The sequence below is a fragment of the Orbicella franksi genome, chromosome 13 (genome assembly GCF_964199315.1).
Source record: "Orbicella franksi chromosome 13, jaOrbFran1.1, whole genome shotgun sequence".
Taxonomy (NCBI): Eukaryota; Metazoa; Cnidaria; class Anthozoa; order Scleractinia; family Merulinidae; genus Orbicella; species Orbicella franksi.
The window spans coordinates 21,389,351-21,415,267 of NC_138157.1; the positions used below are offsets into that span (position 1 = coordinate 21,389,351).

The window sequence follows — 25,917 nt, forward strand, 5'->3', positions numbered from 1 at the left end:
ACCACATTAATACTACAAGTTTCGCGTTGTTGCTTGCGCGACTCATCCAATTGAATTGCTGATATTTTTGAAAGGAAAAATACAACTTACTGCCTAACGAACACGGAACAAAAACTATAATTAAGACACTGCGTTCGGTATGCTTTTTTTCAGACATGCTTCGATCACGGAATAAGTAGAACCAAACTGCATAAAACGGCATAAAGCGGGCAAAAATAGCAATTGCTGATGTATTCAGCTAATCTGCAAGCTGTGAATTGTATCTGGCCTTTGTAGACTCTTGGTTATAAAGCAAACAAACGAAAGATGTACTCGAGGACAAGTTAAACCAAATACGGACTGCCATAAGCACCCTCTCCATGTAGACTTTTAACTTCCAGTTTGTTCCATGGTCTGTTCCTGACCAGGTAGCCTCCCTCTCTGTTGACCAGAATTTCATCTCCACGACTAACAGAACATAGAGACGTAGGTTAACCTATCTTTCACATGGAAAAAGCAGCACCTTTCCAGAGTGGGAAGTACAGATGCGAGGTAACCATTAGCGAAAAGCGTCATTTTTGCGGGAATATGCAGTTGTAACTTCACTTCCTTGCCTTTTTACCCGGAGCAATTATCAATCCCATTTCTCCGCCTTACACTGTTCACAGCCCTCTCTTTCCTCGTATTTTCTCGTATTTTTTAATTTTTTTTCATTTAATTTTTCTTCATTGAACCCGTTCGCGTTATTTAACACGCGGGTAGAATTACGAGAGAACTGGACGCCAGCGCAAAACGGAAGACTTGACATGTTTACAGCCTCTCTATTTACGCACGTCGCACGCGAAAGAAAAAGTGAGCGAATCGAGCGCGAAGCTCGCGCGGGGTGGGGAATGGAGTTTGCGAGCAAGGCGAGCAAGACGTCCGTTTTGCGCTTCTGTCCAGCTCTCTCGCGGTTCTATCTGCGTGATCCACGATCGAAAAAAAATACGAGAAAATAGAAGGCTGGGAACAGTCTAACTTGACAGGGTAAGGGGGGTGGGATCTGATATCGATTGAATACTGTATCTTTGTTACCTGATAAAAATCCCAAAAATACCCAGCTCGGAAATGATGTCAACCGGCGTCATGGACTCTTGGCGAACAATATGGGTTTTGTTGATGGAAGCAGGCCCGATGCGCTCCATCAGTATGTACTGTGCACGGTTTTCAGGGATGTTTAGTAACGTTCGACGGATATCTTCGCCGTAGATTAGATTGCCTGGAACACAAAAAAAGCTGATAAAAGACATATGAGGGATGGGTGATTTTTTAAAAGATATATCCCGCAAGCATCCTTGTACCAACGAAAGAAATTTCGCGCATGTTCAGTGAGCCAAAATAAGCATGTTACATGATCAAAATTGTAGTGAGGTTTTCGTGCCAGCGTCCCGGCTTTTCCTCGATGATACGGCAGGAGTCGACGCATGGCAATTGTGGGAAGCTGTTTGCTTACGCCGATGTAAATGGTCATCTTTCACAAGTTACAAGAGAATTCTTAATCAGATTCATATCCTCCTCGCATTTAACATTTACCAGTTGATTTTCACTAGTTACCCTAACTAGCACCGAAATGTTAATTAAATACACCGACACTTCGTGAAACAACGTTGAATTGTTTTCAAAACTGCTTCTAATGACATCAATATTGGGTGGAAAGATTGAATACTTGGAACTTACCTCCCCCTTCTCTTTGAGGCTTCATCACAAATTTTTCTACCGTCTTTAGACAAAGCTCAACATTGAGGTCTCCCTCTGGACCCTGAAAAATTTCAATTTCATTTTTCACTGAGGTGTAGTTCAATACCTGGGAAACAGTCTTACAGTGGCTGTTGATTATAAAGGCTTTTAGTGACACAAGCCTACGTACGGAGAGAAACCCATTGTGACACAGATTACAGAGACAGATTTAGAGACAGAAGGAGCTCAGTCACGGTATTTTCAGTTATTTTGGCCACGTACAAAACTACTTTTAAATTGAAGGAAACCTGAAAATAGTAGTTACTTAGATAAAAAAACACCAAAGAGAATAACAAAAGATAAAGGAACGAGGATGGTTAAGGATAGAGAAGATTAAGAGGGATTACAAACGACAAGCTTGAAAAATGTAGGCTAAACTTTCACGTTCCACGTTCAGTGACAGAGACTGCAGTGACGCGCAAGTACAGTGACTGACTACAGGGACACAGTCTGACAGAGAAAGAAAGGAAGATTAAAGATGGAACAGTTGGAAGTTACTTATGATTATAAAGTAATTGTAATTCCAAAGACAAATATGCCAAAATCTCTCGCGAAAGACTGCCTCATCAAATGATTAATAATCGTTAATAATCACTAAATGATTTAACTTTTCTTTAGTACAAACAGCAAATGCCGTTTAATACCGGGTCCAGAGAATACAATCCAGTGAAAGTCCTCCGCACCCTGGCCACTGACTCTTTGTCTGGCAGAAACCTGGAAAATTAGAAATTATGTCTTAAATGCCTTCCAAAATAGAAACGTTTCAAGAGAAAATCTACATAACAATATCATATTAATACACAGCAATCACTGCAGGAGACATTCATTATCCTCTCTGTTTGTTGTAATACCTTTCTAAGACTCCAGGCTCAGCGAAAACTTGCTGCATCCTCTTTGTTCCCATCAAATGATACGCCACTGTCGGACATTTAATACAAAGCGATAACTCCACCGTCAGACGAGCTGCCCACTCCTACATCGGAAACAGGTTCAATATAATTAATCAAATGATCTACTGGGTCGAGGTCCGAAGAATTTTACAGTAGGTGGAGAAACGGCTATTCAAAAGCCGATTATAGCTGATACAATACATTACAAAACTTATTGACACTCCCTAAAGAGGACTTTTCAGTGACAATTGATCAGAGATTAAGGCTATCATAATTTCTCTCTGCAAGGTGTAAAAGTGCTTTTTACTACTAATGATTTCTGGAATTTGAAATGAGACAAGCTCAAAGCTTAAAGAAAGAAATTATCAACAGAAATCCTCATTAAAAGGTCACAGAAACTTTAATAAAAATTCACGGTCATGCTAAATTAGTTGAATCGTGCTTTGAAAATGGGTGAATAAAACATCTTGATATTGCTATAGGCTGAACATTCTTGCACCATCGAGCGCACAACACCTGATGATGTAAACCTGTACACGTGTGCAATTTCTCTCTACCGGCTTCTAATGTAAATTTGGAGAATGTGCTTGAAGAATTAGACACAGCTTTATGTCATGCTCTGTAGCCTTTAACAAATAATCGACTTACCTTATCAGTGGGGTAGTCTTTGGGCGTGTAACCAGCTCTGAAATAAGCCACAGCGACTTCAAGTCCATTCCTGTTCGAATTATTCAAGTTGCATTACTACACCTCAGAAGAACAACTAAGACGGTCAACGGTGAATTACATAAATCTTGCAGAGCATAGAGCGGTAGTCTCAAACTGTAGTGTAGTAAAACCAAAACCAAGCTAAATACATCCCAAAAAGACTACTCAGCTAATCTCGGACTCTAGTAAAAGCAAAAACCAAAGTAATTGACTGATAACTTTCGACACTCAGTTGAAAGCATAACAAAAAACACCCGTGTTAATTCCAATTAACTATAACGGCTAAACGAAACCAAAGGGGCAGACCCTAGAGTGAGTTGTTATGCAGGTGTCGGTATCAGTAAAGGGGTATAGATTATAACAGTGAATTTCGGTTTCTCAGACATAAGGGTAACTCTCTGAGGCACAGAGATGTATCTATTATACAAAGGATTCCGTAACGAGAGGCTAGAGGCTTTTGACTGTAACAGATATATAACGGAAAATACTGATATTACTCACACAAAGAGAGATTTTTCATCGTCCATTTCATTGTTGTTATAAATGTCAGTAAGTGTCCTCCTGATTACCGTTACAGCGGAGTTCCTGCGATTTAAAGCGCGTCAGCTGTTTATCATTTTATTAGTCATAGTAGCACTGAATTCAGCATTAACTTTAGCACAAGTAGTAAAAGTCATTCTTAGAAGATTTCTGTTCTCACAATACTTAAGGTTTCAAAACTAATTTTAATCAATTTCCTTCCAACGCACGTGATGAACAAATCAATTCAAAATTCCATGATGATATACTTCCTTTCCTCCGAATGAAAGGACCTTGTCCTAAAGGTAAAATACTAGAATTCCCGCACGGGTGGTTAGTAATGAAATTTATCCCAGAATGTGGGACAAATTTAAAATCCAGATTATTATTTGATGTTACGGGAAACAAGGTTTGCAATTGTATTTTTACCCATGGTAATTGATACTATCGCCTTTGAATCTTTCAGTTCAGTATCGGCGATCGCAAGACCAAAAATTACTCTCGCGTCTAGCATTATAAAGATGTGTTGTAACCTTGAAAGAAAAATTGCTGTGTGCGATGATACCGCAAAGTTTGAAAAATAAAGACGGATCCTTGTTACAAGTTGGTATTTGCAGCTTTCTTCAGACGCGTTTTTCTGGGGTCGCTACTTTTGAGCAACTAAACTTGAACCTGCATTACATATGGACTGATCCTTCTTAATACAAGAATAATGTTATCATTGCATATATAGAGAAAAAACGGGATACCTCTTGTTGAACAGATCTAGAATTCGTATTAAATGAAACGGAGTAACCCTTAATTTGCGTCATACTTTCGGAATTTGCTAACAACCATAACTTTTTATCGTCTACTTTCTGGAGGTCGTTATTTTTCGTACCACGGTTAGATAAGCTTATATCAGTATTACTTGTTTTTGATGTGATACTCCAGTATCCTTTGGACATAAACATTGACCTCATCAGTGCGAACGATGAACATTATGACAGCACTAAAAAGAATTAAACAAAAAGAAGATCTGAGTTCAACGAGCGAGCAAAACAAAATTACACAAACCGGCCAAAACCAAGAGGATAACCTGCTTATTACCTTGGGGTTCCATATAGTTCCCAGGCCCTAATGAGACCATCGGCCACTTCATCTAACGCAGAATTTGGAGGTGGTAACTGCAAGAAAGCAGAGAGACAAGGTATATCGTAAAATACAGATTAGGGATGGACCATTATTTATTTCAGGAGGGGGAGCTTTTTGAGGTTGTGCACGCGGACTTTTTTCGTTGAGCAACAGCTTGAGCAAGAATTTTTTTCAACATCAAAAACAGGACCTGGATAGTAAAAAGCGTTGCTAGATTGCTTTCCTCGTGGCTTCCAACTTCAACTTCGTAAGGGGTTTTGGGTTGGCTTACTTGCAGATCGGCAGCTTATACCCAGGGGAATCGTAAACGGCAAAAAAGGGCGTTTGAAAATGAGCCGGCAAAAGCAGATACCGCAATACTGATAAGGGATACAAGTAAGTCTATCAGGAAAGTCGAAAGTCTACTCAGTATACGTTTAGATCTACAATCTACCTGCAAACGTATTCTTTACCTATACGATATTTCTATTTGAAATGCAGTGTTTTGGAACTGACCTGGGGAGTTGGTTAGGAAGTAAATATGTAAAAGTCGGACGGGGAAGGGTTCTATCCGAAGGGTCCTTTGATTGGGTTTCTTTTTTCTTCAACGGAAAGATGCACGTGTACCAGAGGGACTTGAGAGCAAGGACAGGGGGGAGGCTGATAACTGGCATTTTACGATGCGGATTGACAAGTATTTTGTTTTTTGAATCTGCTCGCCGTATGAGAAAAATGAACAAGATAGGCGCTCTTAGAGTCGGGCATACACAATCGATATTTAAGCGATACGCGGGGCATCAGACTTTTCTTTGATCAAATGTAATCAGGAGCTATGAGAGAGTCCAGATGATGGGATTTGCAATAAGTGGTCAGTATTCTCTTAGCTATGATTATGTCCTCAATAACTACAATTTAAATGCCGGAGTTAAAAGAATGATTTCCGAAGCCACATCTAGTACCTCTAAAGAACCAAACAACAAGCTTTTACGAATTATGCATGTGACTGGTTAACGCGATAATCCAATAACATTCCGTGGGCATAAATTTTAAAAGCGGGAATATCTCACCTCGTGTTGTGATCCAGTTAAATTCAGCAGATGTCTAGCAAGTTCAAAATTACATATAAATAAACACAACATTTATTGGACAAGAGATTACTGGTATGTACACTAATAAGTCAACATTTATATCATCTCGACCTTTAGCCACGGTTTCCAGGCGTTTTCTCAGCCAGCTTCCCTTGTCCGGGGAGGACCCAGTCGGAAATTCGAGCCCACTCGATTGATTACAGTAAAACTGTCTTTGTAGAAAGTGGGAAAATAACCTGAAAAAACCGCTTTAAGTTTCTCTTCGGGAACTAGCTCAGTTTTAAACATCCAAGAGAGAAAACGTTATTCCCCGTTGGGTTACTTCAGAAAGAGACACTCTAAATAATGTTCAATTTGTGTTCGGAAGCAAATCTTCTACTCTAACAAATGTTTACCTGTGCATGTTCGTAGTCCGACATGAAGAAGTGATTGCGCTTATAGATATGGTGTTCAGTTCAACTTGCTTAAGGCAAAGATCAGCGACTTTCTCTTCAAAGGCGTTGTGTGATTTGTCAATCAAGTAGTCCGATCGAAAGATTCCCAATGAAATAGACTGAAACAGAGAATAATAAGTTCAACTCTGGTTCAAACTTAGTTCAGTTCAGGTGAGGAGTGATTCCATATCATCTACATGTAAAGATCTACAGTTGAAAGGAAAGGGATAGCCATCCTCTCTTGTAAAAAGCCAGCCATTGGAGGTTTTTGTGATATTACGCAATTCTAGATTTAGAGAACGGGGACTGTTAAATCACATCCAAAGGTGGGGGATACTCGTCGGAAACTTGTGAATGTCAATCAACCCTCTAACAGAGATCAGACTAACCCGAGCACGGCTTAAGCTTTATTTTAAAAAACAAAAGAGCCATAGTGACTCAAATGACAACAAAAATGCCAGTCAACACTTCCTTTCATCTACGAAGAAATTTTACGCCAATTAAATCGATCTAAACCACAGAAACATCGTATAATGCGTATAACCTCAAGATACCTTGATGTACAGTGGCCAAACATTGACCTGAACGCCCTAACTGATTTCAAAATCCTCCATCTACACCTCCAAGGGAGATCACAACAAGCTGCCCCCTTGACACGGCAATCCCCGGGAGAACAAAGACTCCTTGCCACGTAGGACTGCCCGCGAAAAAAAAGGCATAACTTTTTAATGAAAAGAATATCATAATTCGCAGAAACAGTTTTGTCGGCGATCGTTCTGACAACATTCTCTCCGAATTTCAGCCAATTTGGTCCGGGGGTTGCCGACCTGGAAATCGAAATGCACGTACAACTCGCCTATTTTTTTTTACTTTCGAGAAACAGAGAAACAATAAAATTTGGCGGCATCCAAGTGTTATGAGATTACCACACCAAGGGAGACACCACAGCGGAATCAACTTTCTGTATAACAATAGGACTGTGACAGTTAACATGGAACAGGTACAGATTTCCGCGACGGCGCGCGTTAAACTATTCACCAGTGAATAAACCGCTTTTTCATGTGTGAAGTCAGAGTTCCAAAGTAAGTAAACGTGAAATTATCTTTTGATTTACTTTATTAGCGTTCGAAATTTTACGTATCGGTTAACTAATCTTCAAAATTATGACCATGTCAGTTAACATGCGGAAGGCCCGTAGAAGGTCCCCGAGAAAATGCAAGTGCACAAAGGGAAAAGGGAGCGGACGTCGTAAACGCGACTTCATCGACTAATGTTGATGCAAAGGCAAAGATGCTGGAAGAAATGACGATAGCTGGGTAAGAAAAAAAAAATGTTACACTGCTGATTCTAATTTTGTACAATCGATCTGTCCTTCAACTTCGTCCACTTCTCTTCGTCAATCTCCTCTACTTCGACAGTTTCTTGCAACAGTATTTTTGCGCGGCCGTGCGCTCATTTCGGCTTGTTCGCTGGCTTCGTGATCGCGATCGTTGTCGAGCAATTTTTCTTGATTGTAAAACGACCCTTTGCCGCTTTCCGCTAATTTACCGCCCCTTTCTTTGCCGAAAGTGTTTTTCGCCTTGTTTGGCCTTCTTTTAGCCGATGAAAACGGGCAAGATCGCTTTTTCTTCTTCGAGGGCATCCGGCACTGATTATGGCGCGCGAATCGCGTGTCAACTCAGCATGATCTTGATGTCATGTGACTTCTTGCCTCGATAATTAATTCATTTTACAGCATTTGTCAACTCTCAATTAAGTAATTAATATGCGAAAAAACTTTCTCGCGCAATAACTAGCGGCAGATATAATATTTTTCCTTGGATTTTTTTATCTTGAAGATTGCCTTAAAATTTATCCAACCGCTTAAAAAAGTAAAATTATGCAAAATGGCAAATTTTCCCCTGAGAGGAGGAAATCTAAATAAACAGAATATGCATATATCACTACATCTGAGTATCAAACAGCTAATCCCGTTTTAAGGAAGCATGGATGACCAAATTATCAACGAAAGGATACAAATTCAAAGTAAAGCCAAGAAATGCATTTACAAGCCTGAAAAGGACACTATAGAAGTTCAAAAACTTGCAGTGCTAAAGTTTAGTAATTATTCACGTTTAATTAAGCATAGTTAACAATAAAGATTAGCGAAAAAACTGAGCAACGACGTTTCGGTGTCATCCTGGCACCATTTTCAAGTTAAAAAATATTTGTGCGAAAAGTAAACTAATTTATACCAATGGTAGAGGTGTGAAATTGAATAAATTAAGATTAAGATAGCTGTTCAATGTTCATGTTCATTCCAATGAGGTGTCAAACACTGGTAATGAGTTCAGTGTCTGTTCAAAGCCTAAACAAATACTTTTGCGCGAATGGAGTCTGACTGTGTGTTAAGGCTCGGTTTCTTCTTGCGAATCCACAACATTTCGTGGATCAAGCAATCGAACTTTCCCTGACATTTCTTTAGGATCTTAAAGTTGTTAGTCAGGTCACCAACTGTATCAACTCGGTGTTCATTTTGAAGGTGTTTTCCGATGGCGGTAAATCGGTGTTCCTCAATGCGCTTGTAAAGATGACGGCTAGTGTAACCGACGTATTCTTTGAACAGACACTGAACTCATTACCAGTGTTTGACACCTCATTGGAATGAACATGAACATTGAACAGCTATCTTAATCTTAATTTATTCAATTTCGCACCTCTACCATTGGTATAAATTAGTTTACTTTCGCACAAATATTTTTTAACTTGAAAATGGTGCCAGGATGACACCGAAACGTCGTTGCTCAGTTTTTTCGCTAATCTTTATTGTTAACTGTATTTCCAAATTTAATCTTATAATTAAGCATAGATTTGAATATTATTTTTGCCGACGACTCTGAAGTCATCTTATCGGCGGTGGCTTTACCAGTCTCTAACCTCCAAGCATTTCACCAAACCGAATAAATTGAACTAACAAAACGCGGAAATTCCATACTTTGTAAACACAATTTGCAGATCACCACAAACAGGCAAATATTGTTGGCTTCGGCTTAAAATGGTTCATCGACCTTTGTTTGTTTCCAACAACAGCGGAAGAAATTTTAGCAGTCTATGAAGCGAGCGAAAAAGAGATTCAAAATTCGCCTTGCAGTGTTTACAAATAAGCTTACAGTTTGATTATTTTTAAACGTGAGGTTGCAGTCCGCGAGAGATAGCGAAAACTACTTGTTTTCTAAGGAATGGATGCTCCGCTGGCGCGCCTTCGGCGCGCAGGAGCTTCGCTATAAAAATCGTTGGGTCCCAGTACTCGTTTCCGTGAAAAAACGATGATTTGTCTCTCGCAACCCAAGCCGTTTAGCAAAAGCCACTATTTTGTATATGCATGCGCTCGTGAGCGCGCGCTAATGACGCGAAAATCGTGCGCAGTAGGGGTGCACAATGCAATTCTGAGGAATAACTTAAGGTGGCTCCCTATAGTTTTACGATCGCGTGAGCGCTGAGGAAGTAATCTGCGCGCGCTCAAAGGAAAACGTCAGTGTTTTTCGATATTTTATTACGTCAACATAAGCACAAAAAGCAAAACTGACATTGAATTTTCTTGGGTTACCTTCGGTGAAATTCCGTAAAATTTGGCAAAGTGGTAGTAAACATTTTACTTTAGTCGGAGCTCGTTTTTCAGGGAAATCTATAAAACCAGATTTTTTGCAGCGGTAAATGACATAAATTTGAAAATATCAAAAAACTGCCTTTACAAACCCTACTTTTTTGGGGTTTAAAATTCGCATCCCGCCGTATTCAATGTACCGTAAAATTTGACCGAAGGAAATTCAAGAAAATCACATATAAAGCCCTAAAAACTGTAAACAACGCATTTGTTTGGGCATTTATTATTCAACATTAAAAGCCAAGATCTTAAGAGAGATGATAGTAAATCAACATATCATCATTGCTTATTACATTTAATGAGTTTTAAAGGACTGGGTGTAAAAACGAATGCAAAAACATCATTCAAAACATAACACTAGCGCGCGCAACGTGATAAATGATTACCCTATGGAGCCGCCTTAATAGCGGAGCTTCGGCGGCCCGAAAAGCCGCCAAGCGGAGCCCCATACTCATATTGGAAAGAAAAGGAAACCCATGAGTTGATTTTCTCATGGTTATCATGGCTAGCGGTATTGCTCGTGGACGCGTACGTACGACGGGGGCGCCGACGACGACGACGGAGTCGCGAAACATGGCGGCCGTACTCCAACTGATAGGTTGACAGAGACATGCAGCCTTGGTTTATCGTTTACTTCTTTGATATTGGACATCCATGTTATGATCAATTGACACCTGTCAAAACAAGGTATCTGCTGACCAGTATCACATGACCATATCGCGGGCTCAAGTTTAAAGCTTATCGAGATCGCGTGTTTTTTCAAGTTGACCGCTGACCAAGTGCTGGTTTTCGATTGGATCGCGAGCTCATCTCAGGTTAACTTGTTGAAAACAGGGCAGGATTGTTTGGAAGCCGGTTAATGCTAACCCAGGATTAAAAGTTTACCGAATTATAACTTTTTCTTCTATACAAATGTTTTTTGCTGCTTTGTTTTGTGTATATGATGATTATTAAAACTTAAAACAGAGGGCCAAACAATATACAGAAAACCTCAAAATTCTACCTTTTCTTGGGTTAGCTTAATCGGGCTTTGAACAACCCGGCCCAGGAGCTACGCTTTTAGGCTGGCCTAAATCTTTGTATTAGATCACAGAAGACGTCAAAATGTGGTGACACATCAGTGTCGTGTGCCACCACGGCTCGTGTGCTACTTTCTTGTTCTTACCACATTCTGACGTCATCGGTGATCTACTGAACAGACGCACGGCAACATGGAATCTATGTGTTAATATGAAAGGATGCCATGCATTTCAGTGAGAAATGCCTGATGAAACATTTCGGCTGTTAATCATGAGTGGCACCAAAATTACCCCTTGAATACCAAGAAGGTCAATTCGCATGAACGTCGTCAGTTTTTTCCCGCAGTTCTGGTGATACATGAATTAATTCGAATTTTTCAAACATGTTTAAACGTTTAGAAAATGTGTTCGGATAATGGGAACTTATTTCAAAGCCTGGACAAACGCATGGTAGTTGAATACCTGAAGTAGGAGATTGTGCATTGACCTGAGAGGTTCCTTGTTCTCGCGCTTTCTCGTAGATGTCAAATAATTTTGATGTGAATGAATCAGCTGCTACTGTGCTAAGGGATGAAAGAAAAAAACAGTGCAAAGCGCTTGATATCATTTAATCTTAACAGGAAAAACGCTTAAACTACAAACGTCCCATCAGCAGTAGAATAACGTATACCTCTCGCATTACGACACGCTATATCAGAGTGGCGAATGGAAAGACAATGCATAGGCTGGGAAGGAAAATGGAGGATATTCTACATATCCAAGCCCTCTTGAAAAAAAGCCCTCTTAAAAGAGTCGTTACTGCAAGGCCGCGAACAGATTTTCAGCATTTTGTACAAGCCAAGAAAGAAGATTACTTTTAAAATTATAATAAGTTTATATTGTATTAAAAGTGATGGAAGCAATAAAGTTCAAAATAGAAATGAATGTATGAAATATCATATATCCGAACTCCGGGAAAAAATATGAAGACACGATTGATCATTGCAGTACTGCGATGATCAATCATGTCTTCATATCTTTGTCCGCTGTTCAAATATATGATCTCAGTTCAAATATTCACTTGTATTCTTCACCATCTACGGGTATATTACGAACACAACGTGACCAGCTCCCAGTTGGCTTCATAGCTCAGTTGGTAGAGCACTGCACGGGTATTGCAAAGGTCATGGGTTCGAATCCCGTTCACTAGAAAGCTGATTTTTTTTTTCAGACTTTAATTTCACTGCTACTTAAGTTGTGATGATCAATCATGTCTTCTTAATAAATTTCAAAGCTCAAAGTTACATACCTTTTTAGCGCATTCTTTGTGAATTCGTAGTCCCGGCTGGCGTTGTGTACAAGCAGATTAAAATCCGTTTGAACTTCTTTTGCAGCTGTGAAAAACTTCTTTGGAAAAGGAGTAGGGAACAAAGTGAATGGTCTGTGTTCTAAGTTTCCGTTTTGGTTTTTGTAAATCATTCCGTGGGTAAGGAAATAGTCTCGCCCTTCTTGTGCTAGAAAATCCACGTCATCCACAGATTGATTACAAACATTGGAAATGGACATCTTTACTGAAAGGTAACAAAACAACAATGACAGATTAACACCAAGGACAGACAGCTAGTCACCTAAATAGGCCATTTCTGAGTTGCGTTTTGCCTTTGTGCCAAAACGAGTCTCCGTGCGAACCATTCATGTGAAAATGTGTTCCGCCTACATGTTCATTTTCATGGAAACCAAACTCATTTTCATATGAAAAGTTTTGCACGGAGACTCGTTTTGAAACAGAAGCAAAGGGGAACTCGAAAATGGTCTATTATGTAACCTGCGAGCAGGCTCACGTTTGGGTTGCTAAAATGGGAACGGGGCATCTCTTGGAGAAAATGACGCTAAAAAAACCACAACAGCTATCACAGTAAGATAAGCAACAGCTTAATGAACCTTAGTGACTTCACGACGAAAACCATTTGTCGTAGCAATTTGTATTCTACGAGTCAAACTGGCACGTGCACTAGTGGCTAGGACGCTGGAAACGGAGTGTGTTCAGATCCTCATCAGTTTTGAGTCAAGCCGTGTACCTGTGGATGGTTAGAAATCGTGGTTAATTTCCCTGTCGACTTCACACTGACAAACTACAGCGGTTTTGAGATCGGCTAAGTGAAGCAAAATAAGAAGAGCTAGGTAAAGCAAAATAATTTTAAACCCTCTGCCAAATTAAATTGTGGGACTTTTCACCGAAGAAAGGGAAGAAAATCAAGAAGAAAGCTTTTACTTTTTACCCAATATTACGCAATCAACATAGGATTAGCCAAGATCCCCATTTGAGCATGCATGTTTCAAACCACTTGGTTTGTATACGATTTTACAGGAAATTTCATCCAATTCTACAAATGAATCACCTCTGAAAGTAAATAACAATATTTGAATTTAAAAAGACTGAATGTTTTCTTTGAAATACTTCACACTGACTTGAAAATTTGGTCGTACAGTCAACTTGTTCACAGCCCGCGCGCGCATTCGTAAAACTGATTGTGGAGCCACTTTCAGGCAGCTTCTTCTTTATTCAAGGTGAACGAAATTAAAATCATTGCATTGTCATAACAACATGAATTACTTACACCACGTAATACAACTCCCGGGGCAAACCTATGGAAAATATCACGGTATTAATATCAGCATGATGTCATGATGTGTAGGAGTTTTAAAAATACATTTTGTAAATGCGCTTTTTATAGTATTTAATTAGTGAGTCTAGACCTTCATGGAAGGCATCTTATACAAAAATGTTTATAATATTTTTGAAGGATACCGCAAGAAAAATAGAACGTAACAAAAAAATCAGACAAGTAGGGGTTGGAAAGAATAAGTTAAGGAAAATCGCTTAGCAATTTATCATGGTGACTTAGCGAACAGACCAGTATGTTCGAATAATATTAATTTGTAATAACAGAGGATAGGAAAGCGGAGGAGAATTAGCCCTCTCACATTTTCGCATCAAGTAAAGTGAGCTGTTGTTATTGTATGCAAGCAACATTGGGATGTGCGAATTTTCGACTTGGAGACATTCAACAGGTGTTTATTATGACAGAGTAGAAAAGAAACGAAGTTTAGGAAAACTGGGGCAACCTTGGCAACAGAAGAGATTTCACAAGCACGTAAAACAGAGACAGTCTGAGAACCATGAACGTACTAAACGTACTAAACTGCGTATTTTATTTAGGGTGACAAAAATTGGTTTTATATATAATTAATTCCTCGAAAATATAGAGTGTACATGGTCATACATACTAAGTGAATCCGTAATCTAATCGCTTCTGAGATTTGAGCGCATTTTCTCAAATTCAGAATCCGTTGAATAACGGCGTTTATGAACTTTTCCTCGTCGTCAAAACTATATTATAATAAAGTTTCCATATAACGCACGCTCTGATTGGCTGAAACAGCGTGCTTTATCAGAGAACAGAGCACAGGTTGATGACGGTGAGTTGGCTTCCAAATTTTTGCTTCGGAATTTTGACAAATTTGACCCAAATTAAACATCCCCTGTGACTCAGACAAACGCAGTGGAAGTGAGCTATTTTTCTGCAGTAAATATGGCTCACAGAGACCATTGTTAGCAACAGTAGTGTTAAAACTGTACTAAAATAACAAGTTTTGCTAGATTCCCGCCGACAAAACATGTACAGCTGTAGCGAAGTAAACAAATTCTCAACCTAAACAGTGCTTCGATAAAGAAATTATATTTGTTACGAAGGCCGAAATTATACTGAGAAGTAAAACAACGACAGAAAACAACCATTGAACTGTCCCTGTTTATGATGAGAAGCTTTATTTTTGTAAATTTACAATTGAAAATGCTCAATTGCTCAAACAACACTTACATGCAGTCTAGTAACGCTCGTTCTCAGGTCATCTCAGCGAAGTAAACCGACGAGTAGTCAATGCAAAACTTGCTCTGATATTCTCTTCTGTGCTCGGAGTAGAACCAGTGGGAGCCGTTAAGTCTTTCTAACTTTTACGCTTGATCGGGCAATCTTGTTGCATGCGGCTACAAGCCGTAAATAACTGTAGCTCCTTTCAAATTCAACTCGGTTTCTTGAGCTCCGCGTTTCGTAATTTCCACTGGAAAAGTGCACGTTTTCATGGGCCACAATACGGTCGGGTTCCTCTGGACTATAAACGGTTACCTGTCTTCAGATCCGTATTTAAAAATTAACTTAAAAGCGAACTTTGAAGGCATCGTTCTTCTCTCGAAAGCCGCTCAAACTACTCGAAACTGAAAGTTTAGCTGAAGTGCTGTTTGTGATTGACAGCTGTCGCTTCGTTAGCCAATCAGATTATTTGAACAATTCTATCAAGGATTGTGATTGGCTTATTTTAGCGTGCTTTATCAGAGAACAGTGCACGGCTGACGCCACTTTTGCTCGTTTGGAAAATAAAGTTTGGTTTGAAAATTCAGCCGAATGCGTGGGGAAATTATCTGATTCTTTATCATAAAACAAATAAAGAAGCCTCGACCGTGCTCTGTTCTGTTGTAAAGCACTTAGGAAGCGGTAGAGTACTCAAGAAGTAGGGAAAAACACTCGACTACGTCTCGTGTTTTCCCCTACACTTCTTTCGTGCTCTACCGCTTCCTACGTGCTTTACAACAGAACAGAGCACAGTCGAGGCTTCTTTATTTGTTAATCATTACATAGCACGCATTTATCCGGCTGCGGCCACAGCAGACAAATACTCAACCGCCTACGTCGGCAAAATTATTGCATTGCTGGGTATTGGTAAAAAAACTCGACGACAGTAGACTGATAAAACAGCGACGAGTTTTTCTCGCCTGTATTCCGTCATGAAGAGTTAATCCATAATGAGCCATTTTCTTTTTAAATTTATGTGCCGAGTTAATGCAGCAATCCTCGCAACCATTATTATGCAAAAGACAAGCAGTGAGTTTTTCTTTGATTTGCGTGCTGAAAAAAGCAATCTTGACAATTATAATTGTTATACCTCCCAACTCAAATACGTTTTCCGATTGGAGGAGAACGCGTCACGTGTCGTGGGTCAAAACTCGCTAACTCCCTAGGGTGAACAAAATTCACTTAAGTCTGGTCCTCACTAGTGACGCAAGCATAAGCATCAGCATAAACATAAAAAGAAGCTTATGCGCTAGTGAGGAAGGCCACGACATAAGCATAAGCATAAGAATATCAAAACCTTGCGTTCTTCTTATGCTTATGCTTATGCTTATGTCGCTGTAGTGTCCAGCGAGGACATGTTGGCATAAGCATAAACATAAGCATATGCATAAGACTCTCAGCCAATCAGCGAGCACTTTATGCTTATGTCAACGATGTCCTCGCTGAACATAAGCATAAGCATAAGTAAGAAATCTTATGCTTATGCTTATGTCGTGGCTGTCCTCACTAGCTCATAAGCTTCTTATGCTTATGTTTATGCTTATGCTTGCGTCGCAAGTGAGGACCGGCCTTAACTCCCTAGCGAAACAACAACTTGAACTTTAGACTCGCACGTGATCAGGTCGTGCTCCTTGAAACCGCAGCAAATTTGTGAGCCAGCCGCCTTCAAGCAAATGATTTCGTCGCAGTTTTTCTTCTAGTTTTGAGTTGGGAGGTATAACAAAACACTTAATGTTTCCTCTCGGCTTCGCCTCGAGGAACATTGAGGGTCTCGGGGAAACAAAAGTCACTGTTTCCCTGGGGGTCAGTCATTGAGTGCTTAAAGAACCGTGAAGGCAAGTTGTCAGAAAAAAATGTGTACGCTATTTGTTTGGCTGTAGCCTCATTGACAATTCAATCGAGCTCATACCTTACTTGTTAAATATATTGTTCTATTCAAACTAGGTTCCAAAGAGCAAAACAAAAGGAAAGATTTGTCATTATTCTTAAATGTTTGCAAAATGAATCTAAAACGTACGAGTAGTTTTCAGAAACTGAGAACCAACTATTGTCTTCCAATTGCTTGCCATGATCCATGACGTTGAATTCAGCTATATTACCTAGCTATTAGCGTTGAAAAGTCTATCCACAAAAAAAAAACTTACTGCACTGAAGGTTCCTCTTAAATCAATATTTCCGCTTGAATTCGATTCTCCGTCGCGATGGGAGTTAGCCAAGGCAGGCGTCTGTGAGAGCCGAGTGCTATTGTCCTTGAGAGTAATTATTGTCTAGAAAACAAAAAAATTAATGTTATGCTGTCCTTTATATATCTTTATCCATACATTAGGAGAGTATATTGGGGCATTCTGGGTGCCCCCTAGGCTAATAATCTATGTCATGCGCCGTTTTGGGACTTGAAGACAGCCATACAACCTGACAACCGGAACTTTGGACTGCTCACAGAAGTTATCAATACCTTTTTTGCAGGATATTTATGATCTTTCTAATTCTGTCATCCTCAAATGTGGCCATTTTCTTTGGTTATTTGCGTTCCGCGTGCATCATGATCTGAGATGTTCGTTGACCCCTATATTTTTCTTTCGCTAGATCACTTTCTGTTTTCCTACGTTTTGTGGAAAAAAAAAAAAAACTAAACTTTTTGCCCCAAGCACCATCAGATTCTGCTCTCCTGAGCTACTTGATTACAAGTAGCTGTATGAATGCCTCTTTAAGGGTTACGTTTTGCAATAAAGAAGGTAACGTAACATACCGTACGGGTACAAAAAAGAAAATAATAAGTTACCTCACTGTTGACTCACGTACTCATGTTCAATATTTTTAGCTGAAAACTCAGGAAGGCAATGTTTAGTATCTTAGCTTGCTCCAGTTAGATTTTTCTGCATGGAATTAAGCTGAGTACTTCTAACCCTTCATCTGGAACTTGTCCTTTTGTACTTCAGTGAACTTGACCGATTTTAAGCAACACAATTGTACCTTTGAACGGCCATTTAAACTCATAAACTTTTGCTTCATTTGACTTGCAAAAGGCGGCTAATCTTCACTAATACTTTTTCGTTTCCCGGATAAACCTTTCTCGCTTGTCACAAATTTTCAGAAAAAGGACTTCTTTACTCCTGGTAAGTCTGGATACCAGCCGTGTGGCCCTTCAGGCCGGAGGTTATCTCAATTTCCGTAGCATGAGGCGACTAGGAGTATTTCTACTCCCACTTGGATGGGATGCTATCCATCGCAGGGTTACCCCCAGCATTAAATTTGCCGGCACCCATTTATACACCTGGGTGGAGAGAGGCACCGTCTTGCCCAAGAGCACAACACAATGTCCCTCGAACCCGGACCACTCGATCCGGAGATGAGCGCACTAACCGTGAGGTCACCGCGCTTCCACATTAAAATATACTCACGATGTAATCTTGCACCACAACATTTAAAAATTTCCAAATGCACTTTCACTGCGACCACGACATGGTGTAATACAGGACGCGTGATGAATCACACTGGGTATAAATAAGCTAGTCACATGCCAGCTTCAAGTAGCTTCAAGTGGGCTCGGAAAACTTTGAAAAGCCAGACCACTTGTGAAAGGACCTAAATGTCAATGCAAAAACAGGATAATGCCAAGTCTTGTAATGAGACGTTTGTGCGCAATGATAGATCAAAAGGATTTTTTGTTGTTTTTTTCGGATACCGTCGGGCATTGTTAGGTTCTACAGTAAAGCAAAATGTTTAAGAGGACAAACGGAAAAGTAAAAACTCGAGCGAAAGGTTAAGTTCATGTCTCCATCAAAGCAGGAAAATGGTGATATTTAACGTGACTCTTTTTAATTTGTTTGATTATAAAATATGCTTGAAAATAATACAGATAAAAACTGTTATAAAAGTCATTTCTGTTAACGAGTCCATAGAATAAGGCCTTTTCTATTTCTTTGATTACAAAATATCCTTGAAGATAATTCAAATCTGTCAAATGAGAAAACGTCATGTCAGTCAACGAGTCCAGAGAAGGCCTATTTTTAAAACTTCTTTGATTACAAAATATGCTTAAAATAACGCAAATACAAAAAATTTCAAACATCATTTCAGTCAACGAGTCCAGCGAAGGCTTTTTTAAAAAATTTCTTTGATTACAAAATATGCTTGAAAATAATACAAATTAAAAAATGTTTCAAACGTACCGGTGTCGCAGAGGTCATGGGTTCGAATCCCGTTCAGGCCTGTTTTTTTTTTTTTTTTTTTTTTTTTTTCAGGCTTTAAGAGCAATTGCCACTAACAATCAAAGAAATCGTGGCCACGGTCCAAAAATCGATTTTGCTCATAATTTGCCAGTTTGAAGGCCTAGGTAAGCAACTGACTGAAATCAAGTTAGTTTTTTGAAATATCCAATATAACGGCAGAAATTCACGAAAAACGGTTATCGCACCAAAAGCTTAGATTTCACTTCGCTATAATCCGAAATTTTACACTTTTCAGCTTCTTGCTGCACAGTCGTTTACATCGCTGTGAAACTTTCTCAACTTTAAATGTATACATTGATTCTTCCTTAATCAAGACATAGTGATCATTTTTATTTCTTGTGTTTTCTGGCCGAACTGAGCCCCGATTAAGTAGACATACTTTTCTAATTAAAACAAAACTCAAAAGTTATGCAATTTCAGTGAGGAAAAACGTTGACCGGTAGTGCTTCAAATCGTCTGATATTCTAGCAAAAGACAGTTCAGTCGATGAATTTTAGGCTTACGGATTCATTTTTGTGGGATCTACCAGCAATTTTGCATGAACGCCGATCAAAAATCGAGAAAATTGCAATTCAACCCCTTTGAAATTTGCAATGTAACGCAACACGCTAAAATAGGTAAAAATCTTTTGTTGGCTTGAGACACTGAGGACAATGAAAGCCTATTAATGTCTTTAAAGTTTGAAACGCTTTAGAAATAGTATTTAACTTAGAAATTGCCTGTAACAGCGAAAAAACACGAGTAGAACCAAACTTAATCACTCCCTAACTCTCCCTGTTTTGTGTCACGCATGATACACTTAGCCCATGCTACGATCTTGGAAATGACAATCTGTGGCGAAGGTCAAGTAATTTATGCAGCTTCGGGATAAGTGACGGAGTGTTTGAAGCGTTCAAAGTATTTCCCCACCAGTTGCTCTTAGATTCCCTTTGCGTTTAGATAACTCCTCCCAGAAGCAATTCAAATCTGCAGGAGCAAGGATATTCGGGACGGCTAAAACGCACTGTTCAGCTTTCTCAGATAACAACGCGTACTAGAGCCTTACACTGCAGTCCGCGGTGCTACTATGCAGCGACTACGTGACGGACTTGGCAGATGCGTCAAATCTGTGGAAGATGATGGAGCTTTCTCCAGAACTCAACCTTCAATCGCTTTTTCAAATTATGCGATATTCAGCTATCAGTTTGCTTTCCTTTGGAGCTTCGTCCAGGACAAAAAGCCTACCTTTGCATTCAGCTCATTGATCGGGGTGGAAAAAGAGACGTCAGTATCAGTTTCATGATCAACTTGCAGGGCGAGAAAGGAAGAGAAAAGAGTTGAATTGCATTGACAACGCTGGGGTGGGGATGAGAAAAAACTCCTGATAAAAATTGCCTTGTTTACAAACCAAATTTGTGACGCCACGGTTGGTTTTCATTGCTATCTAGCATTGTAGCATGAAGCATTTTTGTAGCCAATGTTGCCTTTTATCTGGTCAGACTGATTTTAAAGTATAAGCCGACAGGTGCAAGTCAAGGCGGAATATGCGTTGTTATCATTGAGGAGAGTTTCTGGTTCTCTGTTCATCAAAGATTTCAGTCGTCAATGGCGCGCCTGAGCCCACAGGGAAGAACTGTTCTGAATCTTCTAGTGAATTCACGGACTTGAATAAATTTCCATTTGCCGTGTGTGTAATTTCCACAGATCCTTGAGTGACATGTATCAACTTCTGGACCTGTACCTAATCAGGAGCCGGTCATGGGCTCCTGACCTAATCAATGAGATTGTCGATTCCAAGAAGTTTCTCGGTTTCTCGAAACGCACACATTCGCCAGAAATATTCTTCACGTATGTCTCAATGCGATAAAATCTGAAGGACTGTTAGTGGCTTTTGATATCCTTGTTACACTATATGAGCGGTATGACCGTAACTGCGTGCCGGCACAAATTCCACCGTATTGAAGAACGAACTCGCGCGGGGCGTCTCTAACTCATCAAGCTTACTCCGATTCTTCTTTGATAAGTGCGTTGTTTGCTTGGTTATCGATACGACATTAACTTTTCGCGGGAATAGATAGCCTCCTACTGGCTAGCGACGGCATAAAGCTTGTAATCCCTAACATCGTTCCAATATGTATATACTATTGAGACCTTTTTTACTTCGTTCGGCGGGTTAACTGGGCAATCTTCTCTTATTAATGCATGATTTCGCACATCAACAACAAAGATCTTGTTATTAAAATTTGACTCATTTTGAACGGTGAAAAAATGGTTTCAAATTTGTTTCCCTTGAAAAATCGCTCGAGCGTGACACTGGGCAGCGAGAAGATGGAGAGTGCGATTTAAAAGTTTGGTGTTTCTTTTTTTTTTTTTAAACTCTTGTCGGCGATTTTTTAAGTTAAATACTACTTTTAAAGCTTTTCAAATGTAAAAGACATTAATAGGCTTTAATTGTCCTGTCTCAAGCCAACAAAAATGGTCTTACCTATTTTAGCGTGTTGCGTTACATTGCAAATTTCAAAGGGGCTGAATTGCAATTTTCTCGATTTTTGATCGGCGTTCATGCAAAATTGCTGGTAGATCCCACAAAAATGAAACTGTAGGCCTACAATTCATTGACTGAACTGTCTTTTGCTAGAATATCAGACAATTTGAAGCACTACCGGTCAGCTTTTTTCACAACTGCCTAAATTGTGTATATAACTGCAATGATCAATCATGTCTTCATATCTTTCTCCGCAGTTCAAATATATGATTTTTCATATATTCATTTGCGGACATCTAAATTTTTAGCTAAGATTAGAATTTTATTCCGGAGTCAAATCAATAACGGATTAAAATCTTTTTTTAGCAAATTAGTTATTTAGATTATCCCTGACTAAAAAGTAACATTGAAGAAAGGTTATTCTGTCTTTGATTTTCTTGGCGTATTTTACTCTCAGTTTATTCTGCTTGTCAATCTTCTTCTGTTGTTTCTGCATCCTTTTATCGGTCTCTACCACCTTCCGTTTAATGGAGGACTGAAGCTGCGTCTTAGCAGAGGCTTGAGCTGCGGCAATCCTGCTTCTGTTCCATGAGGCTCTGTTCCCTGCTTGCTTCTTCTTCTCCATTTCTTCATTCCGCTTACTTTCGGCTGCTGCCTGCTTAGCTGCAATTTTGGCTGCAGTAGCTTGGGCGGACGTCTCCGCGGGGTGTGGTCGGCTAACTCCAGCCCTACTGCGCGCGCACTCTCGGATGCGCTGCAATACCTTTACTTTCCTCTCCTCGGCAGCGCGCATTTTCTCTTTCATTTCCTCCAAAGTGCGTTCAGGCGCGACCTTTCGTTTTCTAAACCGTCGCGGAACTCTAGTAGGTGGGCAGACCGTCTTCTTGTCTCCAACAGGAATGTCGAAAGCGACCGCGGTTTGCACCTTTCGTGGGAGAGTGGCGTCAGTTGAGCTTAGTGGCTAAATAGCGTGGCCAGTATTGGAACTTGAAGAATTACCGTAAGCTTGGAATGCGAGGATTTCAAACGCAGTATCCACTAGTCGCCGATTACGGTCTGCAGCACGAAGCCTGTTATTCCTATTGTTTCGCACAGGTGGCACACTGACTCTTTCGTTGGCCAATGCGCGCATGGCAGCTTCTATTTCTTCGAACGAGGAATCATCAGAATCGCTTGAACTGTCATTGCGGAGTGAACTCTTGCCCCGGACCGGTTGTTCTTTGTCTTTCCAGAACTCTCGGTCCTGAAAACACGCCGCGCATTGGTTGGCAAGCTCCATTGTACTCGCGACTCGTCGCGGCTCCGGAAAAATCATCATTGCTGGATCGATCTTGTTGTTTGCAGATTTAAACTTTGACAGTAGCGACCCACACATCTTGCGCAATCCAACTTTGATTATAATGTCTAAAAATAACCTCAGAAATATTTGTTCAATTATTGTTGCTTGCAACGCGCACAAACCGTGTCAACAACTTTCCAAAATGAACAAACTTCTCGTTGCCTTGGATTCGTTTATTACGTGGAAAAACGTCAGCATTTAAGTTGACGTAACATTCGAATAACACGTATGAGATTTTACAGTGGTTTAAATTTTCCTCTGTAATTGATTTAAAATTGTCAATTTTAAAGGTCAGGTACTCGTTTTTTTCGCGCGCTTTCTCTTGCTTACTACTGGTCACTTCCCAATCACTAAAATATTTGTTAAAATATGAACATGCAGCAACAGAACATGAATACGCAGTCCACAGCGGTCTAATGCACTGCGCGCGCGCAGTTACCACTTTCGTTCTCTTCCGGTAACATTTGAAACTGTTAACGGAACAGTAGACTTTCTAAAAGTCCTTTCCAATATTTCTTCCCGGGCCTGTTGGCCTTTTCTCGCGACTTACGTCGCTCGCGCTCGCGATTTCGTCGCTCAAAAATAAATAAGTCAAGTTGGTCGAAAGCTTTAACGAGGCTGAAGTGGGAGAAATGTCTAACTCACAAAGGCAAACTCACAAAGGCAAACTCACAAAGGCAAGGTGTCATTACACTTATCGAAAAAACAGGTAAAGACAGAACTCGTCTTGAAAATTGGACACCGATTTCTCTCACTAATGTTGATACTAAAATAGCATCCAAAGTAATAGCAACACGAATTACTAAAATTTTACCAGAGATAATCCACAGCAATCAGACTGGATATGTTTCAGGTCGATACATAGGGGAAGCAGCTAGATCAATTCTAGATGTCATGGAATACACTAAAACATTCAATATTCTGGGTATATTATTATTCATAGATTTTGAAAAGGCATTCGACAGCCTTGAATGGAATTTTATGTTTAAATGCTTAAAAATTTTCGGCTTTGGTCACAGTCTTGTAAGATGGATAGAAACATTTTATAGTAATGTATCCAGTTGCATTATTGTCCAATATGCAGACGACCTCACAGCTATTTTATCGATTAAACATCCGCACAAAATCTCTTTAAATTACTTGATCGTTTTGGAAAACTATCAGGTTTAAAGGTTAATTACACTAAAGCAGAGGCAATGTGGATTGGTTCGTGTCGTGACAGCCCCGAGAGACCATTATCTTTAAAATAGTAAAAAAAGCGTAAAAAAAGCGCAAAAGCTATTGGGGTACACTACAGTTATAACAGAGAAGTGTCTTTTCAGAAAAAATTTTTACGACAAGATTACCAAAATTTAAAAACAAATACATCAGTCGAGCTGGAGAGGTCTCTCTCTATTTGGTAAAGTATCAATCATTAAAAGTCTTCTTCTCCCTAAATTGGTATAGATATTTTCTATCCGCTCATCTCCCTCGGAATTTATATCACTGATTCAAACGATAATATATAAATTCTTGTGGAAAGGGCCTGGTAAAATAACCAGAAACGCTACAATTAATTGTTCTGACTATGGTGGGTTAAATCTCACTGATCTAGAGACTTCAATTAAGTCTCTTAGATTAGCATGGATTTCGAAAATTTTTAATCCTGCACCGTCTCCATGGAAAAGCCATCTTGACATTTGCTCAAACCTTATGGAGGTTTTTTCCTTTTTCACTGTAACTATAATATTAATGACTATCATATTAATTCGATTTTTAGTGCAGAGTGCACTATTGGGATGGTTTAGGGGGCTGCTGTTCGGTAAGGCACTAACCCGCTAGCGCACTAACGTTGGAACACACTAAGGTGTAAACTTTATTATTTGTTTAATTAATTAATTTCAATTAATCAATTAGCTTTGCGGGAAGGGGCCCAGGTAGGGTAAGTAAAGGTACCCGTGTGCATTTCGCAAAACGCGCCTTGCTTACGTCGCTATCTTTCATAACCTGACAAAAATATATATATGGTTTTGCAAATCTCATGCTATCCTTCTGGTGCTATTCTCTTAAGAACAAAAGAAATTTGCTCCAAACGCATGCGCAGATTAGTTAGTGTCAAAGTCACTATATCTTAGCATTCTTGTCCCCAGAGGTCGTGCTCCTTTTGGTCAGCTCCAAGAATCGCTACCTCTGGGAAGGTCCAATTTTTTGAGCATGCGCAGAGTAATCGTTTCGTTTTGTCAGTCTTGACTCTGAGCACGCGCAAAATGACGGGAAGTCCGTTAGTCGTGGACTTCCAGTGTTGGACCTTCCCAGAGGTTGATCCTAGAGGTCGCGATTCTTGGTGCTGACCAAAAGGAACGCGGCCTCTGGGGACGAGAATGACATGTTACGAACGTTGAGTGCTTTTCCTTGCGGTAGAATCAACATAGAAAGTAAGACGCATGCGTTCTAACTTTGCTAGCGTGATAAACTCCGTTCTCGAGTTCAAATGCACGCTTTTTTATTTTTTGAGTAATACCGCGCTCTCGTTTTGGCCGGGGATAACAGCTATATTTCAGGTAACGTCAGTTCTCCTCTATTTACTGCAAAGAACGCTTCTGTGACTGCATACCTTCGGAATCTTCCCAACTTCGATTCAAGAAATGTCGTCTGCTGTTTTATAACTATTAGGTGTTTGCCAGGGTGCAGATAAATGACAGAAACAATTTGCTTCTCCTCAGCTTGCTTGTTTCCTCTTCTCTGAAAGAGAGCCAAAAGTTCATATTCAGCCGAAACATTCCCGCGTTAGTTAAATATATAATGTAAAACTAGTAAAATTTGTGACAAAAGAAACTTCATTAT

At 39.8% G+C, this 25,917-nt stretch overlaps 2 protein-coding genes across 2 annotated transcripts; both read right to left on the reverse strand.

The window, feature by feature from the left end:
- Nucleotides 1-89: 89 nt before the first annotated feature.
- Nucleotides 90-13,349, reverse strand: LOC145464973 (glutathione synthetase-like). The gene is made up of 13 exons (XM_081448785.1): nucleotides 12,458-13,349; nucleotides 11,657-11,732; nucleotides 6,469-6,626; nucleotides 6,053-6,086; nucleotides 4,962-5,038; nucleotides 4,783-4,863; nucleotides 3,855-3,938; nucleotides 3,294-3,363; nucleotides 2,607-2,728; nucleotides 2,400-2,469; nucleotides 1,696-1,777; nucleotides 1,054-1,237; nucleotides 90-447 (listed from the first exon to the last, which is right to left on the reverse strand). The coding sequence occupies exons 1-13, from the start codon at nucleotides 12,712-12,714 to the stop codon at nucleotides 324-326; spliced, it is 1,419 nt and encodes a 472-aa protein (XP_081304911.1). The 5' UTR covers nucleotides 12,715-13,349; the 3' UTR covers nucleotides 90-323.
- Nucleotides 13,350-22,112: 8,763 nt separating this feature from the next.
- LOC145466059 (uncharacterized) lies at nucleotides 22,113-23,070 on the reverse strand. Its single transcript, XM_081449837.1, has one exon. It carries the CDS (start codon nucleotides 22,558-22,560, stop codon nucleotides 22,126-22,128), a length of 435 nt encoding a protein of 144 aa, XP_081305963.1. The 5' UTR covers nucleotides 22,561-23,070; the 3' UTR covers nucleotides 22,113-22,125.
- Between the last annotated feature and the right edge of the window lie 2,847 nt (nucleotides 23,071-25,917).

Coding starts and splice junctions, on each gene's coding strand:
- LOC145464973 (XM_081448785.1), bottom strand. CDS start 12,714: ATGTCCATTTCCAATGTTTGTAATCAATCTGTGGATGACGTGGATTTT. Junction 3,939..4,782: donor GAGTATCACATCAAAAACAA/GTAATACTGATA, acceptor TTTAAATCGCAG/GAACTCCGCTGTAACGGTAA. Junction 1,778..2,399: donor GATTGTATTCTCTGGACCCG/GTATTAAACGGC, acceptor GAAATTTTTCAG/GGTCCAGAGGGAGACCTCAA.
- LOC145466059 (XM_081449837.1), bottom strand. CDS start 22,560: ATGAAAGAGAAAATGCGCGCTGCCGAGGAGAGGAAAGTAAAGGTATTG.